We start from the raw sequence: 15,898 nt of genomic DNA on the forward strand, positions 1-15,898 counted from the left end.
CTCAATTCCTCTTGTTATGAAGGCCAGCATGCTATTAGCCTTCTTCATTACCTGCTGTACCTGCATGCTTGCCTTCATTGACTGGTGTACAAGAACACTCAGATCTCTCTGTACTGCCTCTTTACCTAAACTGATTCCATTGAGGTAGTAATCTGTCTTCCTGTTCTTGCCACCAAAGTGGATAACCATACATTTATCCACATTAAACTGCATCTGCCATGCATCTGCCCACTCGCCTAACTTGTCCAGGTCACCCTGTAATCTCCTAACATCCTCATCATATTTCACCCTGCCACCCAGCTTTGTATCATCAGCAAATTTGCTAATGTTATTGCTGATACCATCTTCTATATCATTAACATATATTGTAAAAAGCTGCAGTCCCAGCACGGATCCCTGCGGTACCCCACTGGTCACTGCCTGCCATTCCGAAATGGAGCCATTTATCACTACCCTTTGTTTCCTATTAGCCAACCAATTTTCAATCCAATCTTGTACTTTGCCCCCAATACCATGTGCCCTAATTTTACTCACTAACCTCCTGTGTGGGACTTTATCAAAAGCTTTCTGAAAGTCCAGGTACACTACATCTACTGGATCTCCCTTGTCCATTTTCAGAGTTACATCCTCAAAAAATTCAAGAAGATTAGTCAAGCATGATTTCCCCTTCATAAATCCATGCTGACTCTGTCCTATCCTGTTACTACTATCCAGATGTGCCGTAATTTCATCCTTTATAACAGACTCCAGCATCTTTCCCACCACTGAGGTCAGACTAACTGGTCTATAATTTCCTGCTTTCTCTCTCCCACCTTTCTTAAAAAGTGGTATAACATTAGCCACCCTCCAATCCTCAGGAACCGACCCCGAATCTATCGAACTCTGGAAAATAATCACCAACGCATCACCAATCACCAATGCATATTAAATGGGTTCCAGGAACAGAGAGACTGAGGTCAATGTGCACAAGTTACTAAAGGTGACAGGGAACATTGGTAACATTGTTTTAAAAAAAATACAGGAATGTTAAAAGCATGGGACCAGATTTTCACTCTCGATGTGGGTAGCTGGAGTCAGGACTACTAGATTGGTGGTAGAGAAGACAGCTTGCAATTGTGTGAAGAAAGTAGTAACATTCTGTGAGTCTGGGATTGTTCTTTTCATAGCAGAAATAATTAAAGGGAAATTTAATAGAAGTACTTAAAATTGAGGGATTTTTATACTTGCGGGCAGGTCAGTAACTATAGGATACAGATTTACAGTCATAAATAAACCCAAGACGAAACATAGAAAACATTCTTATGTAGACCATAGATATGATCGGTAAATTACTGCCTAAAAGAGCAGTGGAAGAAGATTTAATTGTAAATTCCAAAAAGGAATTGGATGTATATTTGAAGAAAAAAAACTATGCAGCACTATGGAGAAGGAGTTAGGAATTGAACTAATTAGAAACTCTTTCATAGAGCTAGCCCGGGAATGATGGGCCAAAGACTTTCTATGGTGAATGATGCTGCTCTACGTTTGAGGTAAGCCAGACCTAGTGTTGTATAATCAGCTAACGTTGAGGTGCGTAATGAACTGGCTGGCAAGGGGAGCACATTCCCACGGGGAAAAAAGGAAGATTTTAATGGTTTGCAGTGCACTATGGTGTCATTGTTGAACATAAAATCGAGGTTGCTGTTGCAGAGGATATTGTCACTGCTTCCGGTAACGTGCTAAGTATCATATGTATTTAGTTCAGTTTCTGATAACGGTGAGCTGTGCATGTTGAAATAATTTGCTGAGGATTTAATTAAATGTAGGCATTTTAATTGTTTTAACCACATCCTGGAAACAAGCTCCAGAGTAATACTCCTAATGTAATCAAAATGGAACATTTAATTAATTCACTATTGTAAATATATTCAAAATAATGTCAGATTGGATCCTTTTCCTGTCACATTGATAATCTAACTTTAATGAATTGTTGCTTTTGTCAGAGGTCAGAATTGATAATAAAACTTATTTCTTAAGGCAAACTGTTTTAATCATTTCCTGTGTTGCGTCCCTAAACAATCAACAATTTCCATTTTTTGGTGCTCATTTTCCCCCAAATGTAGTACTTTTAACTTCTGAGCTTAATTGAATTTCAAGTTTTATTCCTTCAATATTCTTACTGTTATCTAATGCTGCCATCACTGAACACTCCCCCATCCCATCACTACCATAAACATCCTGAAATCATCTTAGATTTATCTGAACCAACCATATAAATACTGGCATTACAAGAGCATGTTAGAGCCTGTGAATTCTGCAGTGAGCCACTCACCTCTTGACTCCCTGAAGCCTTTTCATCATCAGCTTAGCAAAAGTCACGAGTGCATTGATTGCTTGCGACTTGCTGCTATGAATGCAGATCCAACAAAACTCTTAAGAAGTTCAAACTCATCCAGGACAACAAAACCTGCTTGACCTGCACTTCTTCCACCACTACTGGCATTGTAGCAGCCCTGTGTATCATTTACAAGTTGCACTGAAGAAACACATCAAAGCCTAATGTGAGCCACCTATAGGAGGACAGCAGGCGTCTGGGACCACAGCCACCTGTGAGCTTCGTCCAATCTCCATACTAAGTAAAAGGGTAAGAATCTACTTCCAATCACTGGGCCAAAGTCCTTGAACTCCCTTTCTAAAAGTGTTGGGAGAAATACCAACACCACAGAGACTGAAGTGATTCACTAATATCATCTCAAGGGCAATTAGGGATTAGCGAAAGTGCTGACCTTGACAGTAATGCTTACAACCCAGAAACAAGCATCTTTCTCTTGCATCTTTCTAACCAAAAATAGCAAAATTGGTGCCTTTATTAATGTTTGTGGTGACCATTGATACAACGAGGGGATCCAGTGCAAGAGGGCACCCAGGAACAGATTCACCTGTTACATGTACTTGGTGTTTTCAATACAGTTTAATATTAACACCAATTTTGATTTTTTATGTCTGTGGCACTTTAGATTTTATTGTTAAGTCCAAAAGTTGAGAGTGTATTGATAATAAATGAGCTTAAGTGGTGGTGGCTCATTTACTAATACTGCAGAATTACAATGCATGTGCAAATGACCTGTATTTTTTCAATAATTGTCCTAGACCCATTATGAGACCATTAAAAAGAACATTGGTTGCAGGTTTCCCAATGTCAACGTGTGTTTGATGATGTCCTCACAGGCTTTAATCTCACTCGCTCCTGCCATCTCAGGATCATGTGATCCGGTGCACCAACTGCCTTGGTATCTCCTTCTTTTTGAATTCTTGGTTGCAACCCATCAGGTCCAGGCAACTTAGGTTCCAGTGATTCCTTTTTGGTTCCTTTTAATTTTTATCATTGAAGAATGAGAGAAGCAAGAATATGTTGTGGAACTAGAGGCAACCTTTTTATAGGAAGGATAGGTTCAGCACCAGTCAGCCAGCCAGTTAGGCCTAGTAAGAACTCTGTTGATAATCGTTAAATGTGGCTGACTGGCAGCTCTCTGTTGGCCTGCAGTTTCCCAATGGAATAAGGGATAATTAAAGTGTCTGGATTGGTCATCTACTGGGAAATTGGAGAGGACAAGCACACTCTGCATGTCAGGATGCAGGTACAACCAAAGGTTGATCTGTACAGGTAGACCTCCTTCACCTAACTCCCAGCCACCTCACCAGCCCCTGTTCCCATTCCCCATCATTGAGTGGAATGCCTGTTTATTCCTTTGAAGAAGTAACAAAGAGAATTAATGAGGGCTGAGCAGTGGACATGATCTATATGGACTTCAGTAAGGCATTCAACAAGGTTCTCCATGGGAGACTCCTTAGCAAGGTTAGACCTCATGGAGTACAAGGAGAACTAGCCATTTGGATACAGAACTGGCTCGAAGGTAGAAGACAGAGGGTGGTGATGGAAGTTTGTTTTTCAGATTAGAGGCCTGTGACCAGTGGAGTGCCACAAGGATCGGTGCTGGATCCATTACTTTTCGTGATTTATGTAAATGATTTGGATGTGGACACAGGAGGTATAGTTAATAAGTTTGCTGATGACACCAAAATTGGAGGTGTGGTGGACAGCGAAGAAGGTTACCTCAGATTACAATGAGATCTTGATCAGATGGACCAATGGGCTGAGGAGTGGCAGATGGAGTTTCATTTAGAGAAATGCGAGGTGCTGCATTTTGCGAAAGCAAATCTTAGTAGGACTTATACTCTTAATGGTAAGGTCTTAGGGTGTGTTGCTGAACAAAAAGACCTTGGCGTACAAGTTTATAGCTCCTTGAAAGTAGAGTTGCAGTTAGATAGGATAGTGAAGAAGGCGTTTGGTATGCTTTAATTTATTGATCAGAGTATTGAGTACAGGAGTTGGGAGGTCAAATTGTGACTGTACAGGATGTTGGTTAGGCCACTTTTGGAATATTGCGTGCAATTCTGGTCTCCTTCCAATCAGAAGAATGTTGTGAAACTTGAAAGGGTTCAGAAAACATTTACAAGGATATTGCCATGGTTGGAGGATTTGAGCTGTAGGGAGAGGTTGAATAGGCTGGGATTGTTTTCCCTGGAGCTGAGGGGTGATCTTATAGTGGTTTATAATATCATGAGCGGCATGGATAGGATAAGTAGACAAAGTCTTTTCCCTGGGATGGTGTAGTCCAGAACTAGAGGGCATAGGACAGATGTAAAAGAGACCTGAGGGGCAATCTTTTCACACAGAGGGTGGTACGTGTATGGAATGAGCTGCCAGAGGAAGTGGTGGAGGCTGGTATAATTGCAGCATTTAAAAGGCATCTGGATGGGTATCTGAATAGGAAGGCTTTGGAGGGATATGGGCCAGGTGCTGGCAAATGGGACTAGACTAGGTTAGGATATCTGGTTAGCGGGGAGAAGTTGGACTGAAGAGTCTATTTCTGTGCTGCACATCTCTATGACTCTATGGTTTTTAACATTTTTGACTTAGTTGGTTGAAGGGCATTTTATGTTGAAGCATGCTCTCAGTTACTAATCCTTTCCTGTAACTGATGGCTCCTCACAAGCTGGAAGACCTCTGGTTGCTGCTTCAGTTTTGAGAAGCTGCCCACAAGCTTTATCAGACAGGAAATTTGTCTCCATGCCGATTAAGGTGTTTCCATAGTCAAATTCCAATGAATGACTGTTTTCCTCTGCAAAGGGGATTTGTGATCTGGAAACAATTCTGTGACCCACTTACAAGACAAAATGTCAGTCCAGAGTGATGGTGAAGTTCTTTTTGGCAGTAGTTAGTTAATTTGGGTATGATGTCACAGGAGCAGTATGAACCTGCTCACAATGTATCTGTGTTCCATCCAGATTTTCAGGATGGATGCTATTGTGGAATATGTTTCTTTATAACTTCATTCAGCAATATAGTTATTCATGGAAAAGCTGTCATGTTGGACTTATGGAGGCTGATTGGCTTTCCTTGGTTGATGGATCCATACTTGCTTATAGGTGCACATTAACCTTGAAAGCAGACCATATCCTGTTACAAAGCTGGAAGTAAATAATAGACTACTAGTTATTTGCTACCAGAAAACCAAGATTTCTTGTGGCTTTGTGGCATGAAATTGTAATTTCAAAGATGAAAATACCTCCTGTTGAGAACTTGTATAATGATCCCAAAAATTGAATGTTACAGAAAAAAAAAACAGGTATCAAATGGTTCAATGTGACCTGTGCCATCAAAATAAGTCATTTTATACCAGATTTATGAATGTATCATTTTGGTTTGGCTCATTTAGTTAAAGCATGCAACCTAACACATGTGCAGGTTGGAGGCCTGTTTCAGGCACATTTACCTAATTGGTCTGTGCATGACCACATCATCATCATGCATACTGCCACTGACAGCAACTTACGTTTATACAGCAACTGCAATATAATTAAATGTATCAACATGCTTCACAGGAGCATTATCAAACTGGGTTTGACACTGAGTCACATAAGGAAATACTAAGGCTTTTGCTTCAAAGCTTGGTCAATGTTCTGAGGATCATTTTAAAGGAAGAGAGGGAAGAAGCCAGGAAATTCAGGGAACAAATCCCAGACGTTCACATCTAGGCAGCTCAAGGCATGTCTATCCATGCTGAAGTGATTTGGATACAGGACATGCAAGAGGGCTGAATTGGAGGAACTCAGAGCTATTGGATGGTGCTGGGCTGCAGGAAGTTAGAGAGATAAGAATGGGACATGGAAGGGTTTGAAAACAAGAATGAGAATTTTAAAATGGGGCTTTGCCAGTACAGGAGCCAATGCAAACCAGCAAGCACAGCATTGATGGATAAACACTTGATGGAACTTAGGAAACAGAGACAATAGACAATAGAGAATAGGTGCAGGAGTAGGCCATTCTGCCCTTCGAGCCTGCACCACCATTCATTATGATCATGGCTGATCATCCTCAATCAGTATCCTGTTCCTGCCTTATCTCTATAACCCTTGATTCCACTATCCTTGAGAGCTCTATCCAACTCTTTCTTAAACGAATCCAGAGACTGGGCCTCCACTACCTTCTGGGGCAGAGTATTCCACACACCCAGCACTCTCTGGGTGAAGAAGTTTCTCCTAATCTCTGTCCTAAATTGCCTACCCCTTATTTTTAAGCTGTGTCCTCTGGTTCGGGACTCACCCATCAGCGGAAACATATTTCCTGCCTCCAGAGTGTCCAATCCTTTAATAATTTTATATGTCTCAATCAGATCCCCTCTCAGTCTTCTAAACTCAAGGGTATACAAGCCCAGTCACTCCAATCTTTCAACATAAGATAGTCCTGCCATTCCAGGAATTGACCTCGTGAAGCTATGCTGCACTCCCTCAATAGCCAGAATGTCTTTCCTCAAATTTGGACACCAGAACTGCACACAATATTCCAGGTGTGGTCTCAACAGGGCCCTGTACAGCTGCAGAAGATCCTCTTTGCTTCTATACTAAATCCCTCTTGCTATGAAGGCCAGCATGCTATTAGCTTTCTTCACTACCTGCTGTACCTGCATGCTTGCCTTCATTGACTGGTGTACAAGAACACCCAGATCTCTTTGTACGGCCCCTTTATCTAACTTGACTCCATTTAGGTAGTAATCTGGCTTCCTGTTCTTGCCACCAAAGTGGATAACCATACATTTATCCACATTAAACTGCATCTGCCATGCATCTGAGGTAAAAACAATGACTGCAGATGCTGGAAACCAGATTCTGGATCAGTGGTGCTGGAAGAGCACAGCAATTCAGGCAGCATCCGAGGACAGGCAAAATCATTTTGCCTGTCCTCGGATGCTGCCTGAATTGCTGTGCTCTTCCAGCACCACTGATCCAGAATCTGCCATGCATCTGTCCACTCACCTAACCTGTCCAGGTCACCCTGTAATCTCCTAACATCCTCCTCACATTTCACCCTGCCACCCAGCTTAGTATCATCAGCAAATTTGCTAATGTTACTATTAATACTATCTTCTATATCATTAATATATATTGTAAAAAGCTGCGGTCCCAGCACTGATCCCTGCGGTACCCCACTGGTCACCGCCTGCCATTCCGAAAGGGAGCCGTTTATCACTACTCTTTGTTTCCTATCAGCCAACCAGTTTTCAATCCAAGTCAGTACTTTGCCCCCAATACCATGCGCCATAATTTTGCTCACTAACCTCCTATGTGGGACTTTATCAAAGGCTTTCTGAAAGTCCAGGTACACTACATCCACTGGATCTCCCTTGTCCATCTTCAGAGTTACATCCTCAAAAGATTCCAGAAGATTAGTCAAGCATGATTTCCCCTTCATAAATCCATGTTGACTCTGACCTATCCTGTTACTGCTATCCAGATGTGTCGTAATTTCATCCTTTATAACAGACTCCAGCATCTTTCCCACCACTGAGGTCAGACTAACTGGTCTATAATTTCCTGCTTTCTCTCTCGCTCCCTTCTTAAAATGTGGTACAACATTAGCCACACTCCAATCCGCAGGAACTGATCCTGAATCTATCGAACTCTGGAAAATAATCACCAACACATCCACAATTTCTAGAGCCACCTCCTTCAGTGTCCTGGGATGTAGGCCATCAGGCCCCGGGGACTTATCAGCCTTCAGACCTAACAGTCTCTCCAACACCAATTCCTGGCAAATATAAATTCTCTTCAGTTCAGGTCCTTCAGCCACTGTCACCTCTGGGAGATTGCTTGTGTCTTCCCCAGTGAACACAGATCTGAAGTACCAATTCAACTCTTCTGCCATTTCTTTGATCCCCATAATATATTCCCCTGTTTCTGTCTTCAAGGCCCCAATTTTAGTCTTAACCATTTTTTCCCCTTTCACATACCTAAAAAAGCTTTTACTATCCTCCTTTATATTTTTGGCCAGTTTACCTTCGTACCTCATTTTTTCTCTGCATATTTCCTTCTTAGTAATCCTCTGTTGTTCTTTAAAAGCTTCCCAGTCCTCCGTTTTCCCACTCATCTTTGCCATGTTATACTTTTTCTCTTTTGACTTTATATGTTTCTTAACGTCCCTCATCTGCCACGGCCACCCCTGCACCTCATAGAATCTTTCTTCCTTTTTGGAATGAACTGATCCTGCATCTTCTGCATTATGCCCAGAAATATCTGCCATTGTTCCTCCACTGTCATCCCTGCTAAGGTATTGCACCATTGAACTTTGGCCAGCTCCTCCCTCATAGCTCCATAGTTCTCTTTATTCAACTGAAATATTGTCACTACTGATTGTACCCTCTCCCTTTCAAATTGCAGATTGAAGCTTATTGTATTATGGTCACTAACTCCTAATGGCTCCTTCACTTTGAGGTCCCTGATCAATTCTGGTTCGTTACACAATACCAGATCCAGAATTGCCTTCTCCCTGGTAGGCTCTAGCACCAGCTGTTCTAAGAATCCATCTCGGAGGCACTCCACAGAGTCTCTTTCTTGAGGTCCAATACCATCCTGATTCTCCCAGTCTACCTGCATGTTGAAATCCCCCATAACAACTGTAGTAACATCTTTGCAACAGGCCAATTTCAGCTTCTTATTCAACTTACACCCTACATCCATACTACTGTTTGGGGGCCTGTAGATAACTCCCAAGAAAGCCTTTCTACCCTTAGAATTTCTCAGCTCTATCCATACTGACTCCACATCCCCTGATTCTAGGTCCCCCCGCGCAAGGGACTGAATTTCATCCCTTACCAACAGGACCACCCCACCCCCTCTGCCCATCAGTCTGTCCTTACGCTAGCACGTATAGCCTTGAATATTCATTTCCCAGGCCCTGTCCACTTGAAGCCACATCTCAGTTATCCCCACAATATCGTAGCTGCCAATTTCCAAAAGAGCCTCAAGCTCATCCATCTTATTTCTAATACTTCGTGCATTCATATATAGTATTTTTAATTTGTTACTGCCCTCACCCTTCCTATCAACGCCTATTTCACTCAACCTTACGGCATGATCCCTTTGAGAGTTTTGGATGAGCTCCCGTACATGGAGGGTGGAAAATGGGTCAGTTTCCAAAGTGCTCAGTAACCTCAGTGACCATTGGAGATATATTTTCATTATTTTCTACAGTGTTGTGTGCTCCACATTAAAACTGGAGTCTGTTGACTGTTATTTAGTGGGACGCTTGAGAAGCCCTCAAGAAAGTAGAGAGATTCTGTTCAGTCCACCATTCAAACAATTTCAGAAACATGATGTTCAAGTGTAGGGAAACTGCTTGCCAGTTGAATAATTTTTATTTTATTATAAACATTGAACTGTTTCACAATGTTGAATTAGGATATTGTAAAGGTTTATCAGAAAGATACCAAGATGATTCTCATGCTAAATGTGAGTATTGATTTACCTTGTTTTAAGCAAATTTTGAACTTTAGGCTGGAAGTCACACTGAGTGATGCCATCAAATGAGTACATGAAATGTTTGTGTAGGATTGCTGTTTTAGGAAATGTTACACTGCAGTTGTGGCAGACCAAAACAGGAGAGGGAAAGGAATAGCAGGATCTGTGGAGAGGATTCAAGGAAGTAGAGTGGGTGGAGGCTTAATATGAAGCACAACACCTGCGCAGATGAATTGGGCTGAATGGCCTGTTACTGTGCTGTAAATTGTCAGCTATGTAATTTTGATAATTGAAGCATGTAATTTTGAAGCCCATGCTTTTGGTCTGTTTGAACCTTGCATTTAATTTAGTTTATTTTTTACCAATTGCAAATATAAGTACTGCTACACTTCGAATATAAATATCCAATAATTTATTTTATATTTATATATGGGGTCTGAACAAATGCCAAGGATCAGATTGTGTTCATACCCTGCATATGATTCACCCTAGGGGGTCCACCATGATTTAAACAGCAACTTTTCAAACTTGACATTTAATCCTTGTCTATAAATCACTCAAGACCTATTATTCATTATTATAAGGGCACAGTATTTTTTTTATTATGAATAAAATGAAATACAAATGCAGTGAAATATGTAATGGCATTTCTACAGATTTTTCAATACTGGTCTGCATGCTTTCCCAGCTACAAATAACAGAAAAGTGCAACAGACAGGACTGTATTATATCTGAAAAAGAGAAAAAAGAAGTTAAAAAATTGGTGTTTCTTTTTAAAAAAGACAAAACATATGAACATATCTTTAGATTTGAAAGATGGTCCAGCAGTTGTATAGTGCCTTTAGACAGTTGTGTATGAATAATACAGTTCATTTCCTTGTTGTTATATGTTATGCCCACTATTTCTCCCTTTGAAATTTGTTTGGAAAACTGCATCATCACGATCTGATTAATATCTCCTCAGGTACTCATTCCCACAATGTAACAAGACCAATACTTTCCAAAAGCTTTTTTCTTAATGTATCAAAATTTTCTGCACACTTTAGAATGTGCAGTGCATTTTTGACATATGAGAGCAGATAACTTTTTTGATAATCATTTGACAAAGAGAATAAAGAATTCAACATGTGGGTGTCTTGAGCAAGGATGGCATTTATTGCCAGCATTAGCTGCCCTTGAGAAGGTGATGCTTCTTGCACTGTGTGTTTAGGTACACTCACAGTGCTGGTAAATAAGGAATTCCAGGACTGACATTGCAACACTCAAAGACAGGCAATATATTTCCAAGTTAGGATGGTATGTAACTCTGAGGATAGCTTGAAGGTGGTGCTGTTCCCATTGGTATCAATTCAGGAAAAGTCAGTCAATGGAATAATTTTCAGTAATCAGTTGATGGGAGTAATCTACTCTTTGTGCTCGGCCAGATATATCTTCCATTGATTTCAGGCAAGCTTTACAATGACTGGATAATCTGCCCCAATAGATTAATGTTTACCAATTGAAGAGAAAACATAAGACTTGGGAGCAATATGAGGCCATTCAGCCCAAGGAGTCTGCTCAGCCATTCAAAACCTCCCTCCCTAAGACCCAATGCTTCTCTACATTTAGAGTACTCTTTAAAACCTACTTCTTTGGACATTGTGCACAAACATATCATTTTGTGACTCAGTGTCAGGTTTTTTTGATTTATGCTCTAGTGAAGTGTTTAAGTACAGTGAAGTGTATAAAATTTGCTATATAAATGTAACAACATTGTATTGTTTCTTCTAGGGGTAGTTGTTTGAGGAGAGGTAGGCAGATGATTGATGGGAACAGGTTTGTTAGCCTTGCCCTCGTTGTTCAGGAAGGAGAGTAGAGCTGAGCTGGGGCATACACTTTTCATTGTATTTTGAAACAAGATACATATGAAAATAAATAAATCAAATCAAATATTGCCTTCCTGCACCGGAGAAGTGCATTTTGCCATGGCAATCAAGATGTTGGTGTTAACAACATCTGGAAAATAAATCATCCAAGACCACCAACCTAAGAGGGTAATCTGAAATGAAAGGAAGAAATAGAAAGGGAAATGACAAAGGGATCAGTGGAAATATCCACCACAGATGAATTGCACAGTTTATGTTCACCAGTTTCACAGAAGTGAAGCCCCACCTTGATCTCTTCTGAAGTTCTATCCATCTTCAAATTAGAGAATGGCACAGTACGGAAGAAATGCTTTTAGCCTATTGTACTTATTTCAGGAAGAATTTTAATGGAAACCGAAAGGTGAAGATCAGTAACTGTGTAATGTTCTTATTTCTCTCTAGGTTTTACCTTCTCGAAATGATCTTCAACCAGGAATGGTCCTAGTCTTTGAGCTCTTTCTGCTCCATGGAATTAGCACAAGTATTGAACGGCCAGTGGGATGGGGTGCGTTTCCCATCTGCAACAACCAGTTGGAGATTTTGCAAGGAAAATACAAATGTCCCCTTTTAAGGGGACACAAGGACTCCAAAATAGATGAATTCCGAAAAATTGAAAACCTTATATCATCAGATATAGATCACTGGCTGAGTAACCTCTATTTTCAGGTACAGCATTATGAAAATGGTAATTGAAATTCTTTGGAGTTCCATCTCAGTAGCAAGCATAACACTGACATATTCACATGTCTAACAACTGATGTGCTTCAGTTGCTGTCATCATAGTACATTATTCCTTATAGCGTGTGGTAACATTTCACTTCCATTGCTCAATTGATATGGTCTGTGTGCCTTCAGAGTTTGCTGTAAAGCGGGAGTTGTATAAGGCAGACCAATATTAAGTTCCCTCTTTATTGTTTCTCAGTCCTCCAGGGAGAACAAAGGAAAAATGGAGCATACAGTAGTTGTGTCAGGCTGTGTATTCCCACAGCTCTGCTGCAGGAATCCCAATGAATCCCCCCAAGAAACATGTCTGGATCTGAGCATGGAGCTACTTTGGAGCTAGGTCCAATTATCAATATGATGTTATTAAGGCAGGAGTGGGGATTTTCAGCCTCTAACTTTATCCTTGGAGTGCCCAAATGGAGAGGTATTGGCAAAAAAGAATTTGGGGCAGATGTTGTATAGATACACTTTATAGAGTGTTCAGCCTATCATTCTGGTCCATTCCTCCCTGAGATTAAACATACCTCCCACTATGAATTTACATTAGTTGAGTTAATCTGAATAAATAAAGGATTCAGTATAAAGAGTCGGGAAAACTTGTGACCTAATGGAGATATCCAAAATAATGAGGGATTTTAATAGAGCAGTTCATTGTTTCCTTTGCAAAATAAGCCACCAAGAGGGTGCTTCACTGTAGCAAATTTCTCTGATCAATGTGAAGAAGCTGAAATTGTTTGTGTGAGCAATATAGGTTTTGTGTGGTGCTTAATTCATCTATAGTTTGTGTTATTACTTTCCCGAGTGGCAGCTTGGAATGGTTATAAAGCGGTGGAGTTAAATCACTCACTGGCCTGGGCATGCTTGCAAAGGAGTTTATCTGCAAATCACCTTGTGTCATGTAACACAATTTTGCCATAGCCTCTCTTGTGAATCTGGTGTGCAGCATTCACAAATTAGGGTACATATGTTTCTTTGAGTGTCACCCCGGAGTCTTGAGTACAAAATCTCGACTGATTTGTACTTCTATTTGTTATTTGTAAGTAATAGAGATTAAGGAAAATGGATTCTGTTTACTTGTAAATCTCATTCAAATTTATTTAACACCTCATATTACAGCTAACAGTTCCACATAACTGTGCATGCACCTAGGCTATATTGTTTGCTTTTGCTGCATTGGACTTCTGTACAGAGTGGTTTTTTATGTGCTTTCATCCTGGTCCTTGGCTTATTAACATGGTTACTTCGATAAACAACCTCTTTATACAATGCTGATGTTCCAGTGCAGTATTGAAGAAGTGCTGGATTCTCACCCCCTCAGGTACAAAGATCTTGCATTGCTATTTTGTTGAATGAAAATATTGTCCTAACTAATGTTTATCACTCAGTCATCATCGCTAAACAAAATAGATAATCTGCTCATTTAAAATTGTTGTTTGTAAGAGGCTACTGTGCACACTTTTTCAATGTTCCAGCAATATCTGCACTTAAGAAATACTTCATTGGCTATGAAGCATTTCACAATATACCAAAGTTGTGAAAATTTCTATTTTAAGCCAAGTCTTTTATACTTATTGATTAGATTACATTAGATTACATTACAGTGTAGAAACAGGCCCTTCGGCCCAACAAGTCCACACCGACCCGCCGAAGCGAAACCCACCCATACCCCTACATTTACCCCTTACCTAACACTACGGGCAATTTAGCATGGCCAATTCACCTGGCCCTGCACATCTTTTGGACTGTGGGAGGAAACCGGAGCACCCGGAGGAAACCCACGCAGACACGGGGAGAACGTGCAAACTCCACACAGTCAGTCGCCTGAGGCGGGAATTGAACCCGGGTCTCAGGCGCTGTGAGGCAGCAGTGCTAACCACTGTGCCACCGTGCCGCCCACAAATTCTTGGATGCATTCAAAACAGATCTGTGTACCCTAATGTAGGTGGTAGTTCCCTCTACTCCCCACTGCCTTGGTCTTCCTTTTCTGGAGAATATACATTTATGAGGGATTCCTGTGTGCTGTTATTAGTGTTCTAACTGGAAAAATAGCAATGCTGATGCAATTGACTGAAAATGGCTATTGGTGTCATGAGCCAACTAAAATAATAGGAAAAAATAGTTTTTAAATTTTCAGTCCTTTCCTCTTCTAAAACTCTTACAATCTGCATTTGCAAGTGGCAATGTTCCCAGCAACCTTTGGCAGCCATTGTTTCTGGGCAGGCATGTGGGAAATCATGTGCAAACTAGGGCATTGATATACTTCAGTCTTCATTTACATGGATCTAAATATCTAGTGTTACTGGCATCTTTGAAAACTGCAATAGGAAAGCTGAACAAAAAGAATCTGATACAAAAACAGAAACTGCTGGAAAAACTCAGCAGGTCTGGCAACATCTGTGGGGAGAAAGCAGAGTTAACATTTTTCAGTTCTTTTTTTGTTTAATGGAGAATCTGATATCACATATCTCTGCTCCTTCTTGTTGATAGTGCCTAAGTGATGCCCATTTATTAGATTTGGGCAACCTCCAAGAATTTGTCAGGTGAGATAATGAAAGTTGAAAGAAGAATGGGAAGTGGGGAAGCTGGATAGAGATGGGAAGAATCTGTTCAACAATGCAGAGTATTGAGTGGACCCAATAGTCCTTCTGTACTTCACGAGAGTAAAGCTTCAGTTTCATCCAGGTTGGTTTTGGACTTAAATGTAAATGTATTATGAGGCAAAACTGTGGATTTCAATTAGTTTAACTGAGGATCATTTAATTCAGTTGTCTGATGTGAATTAAAACTCAGATTCAAGGGGTGAAAGGCCACTATTGTAAACCATTACACCATTTAGTTCCTATCCCCGTGATGATTAGCACATAAAAGATAGAGCATTCACTATTCTAAATCAATACCAATATATTTAATATATGAATATTACACAGAGAACATATGAATTAGTTTAAATGATTTAATTATCATTGAAATAAATATGTAATCTATCAAATTTATATCTTATAAAGATTAAAGATTTTAATAAGAAGAAATCAAATTAACATAATGTAATGACTTCTATTGATCAGTGATGAACTGTGTACCATAAAGGCTTGTGTATCGGTGCCATCCTAATAAAGATTTGTCATGTACATTAGCAGGTAAAAACAATGACTGCAGATGCTGGAAACCGGATTCTGGATTAGTGGTGCTGGAAGAGCACAGCAGTTCAGGCAGCATCCGAGGAGCAGTAAAATTGACGTTTCGGGCAAAAGCCTTTCATCAGCAACTTATTCCTGATGAAAGGCTTTTGCCCGAAACGTCGATTTTACTGCTCCTCGGATGCTGCCTGAACTGCTGTGCTCTTCCAGCACCACTAATCCAGAATCCATGTACATTAGCAGGCAGACCCAGGAAGAAAAGATGGAATCACACTTCCAAGCTGATAGGTTGTGACA

At 40.5% G+C, this 15,898-nt stretch overlaps 1 protein-coding gene across 4 annotated transcripts in view; it reads left to right on the forward strand.

Moving 5' to 3' along the window:
• ofcc1 (orofacial cleft 1 candidate 1) overlaps window positions 1-15,898 on the forward strand; it is a 308,134-nt gene that overhangs the window by 115,887 nt on the left and 176,349 nt on the right. For all 4 annotated transcript variants that reach the window (XM_087986250.1, XM_087986251.1, XM_043689352.2 and 1 more), the window contains exon 11: window positions 12,144-12,407. In XM_087986250.1, coding sequence (XP_087842376.1) covers window positions 12,144-12,407 — 264 coding nt within the window. The remainder of the gene's footprint in view (window positions 1-12,143; window positions 12,408-15,898) is intronic.

The sequence above is a fragment of the Chiloscyllium plagiosum genome, unplaced genomic scaffold (assembly GCF_037043375.1).
Source record: "Chiloscyllium plagiosum isolate Xiang-an unplaced genomic scaffold, Cpla_swu_hap1 HiC_scaffold_4, whole genome shotgun sequence".
NCBI classification, from domain to species: domain Eukaryota; kingdom Metazoa; phylum Chordata; class Chondrichthyes; order Orectolobiformes; family Hemiscylliidae; genus Chiloscyllium; species Chiloscyllium plagiosum.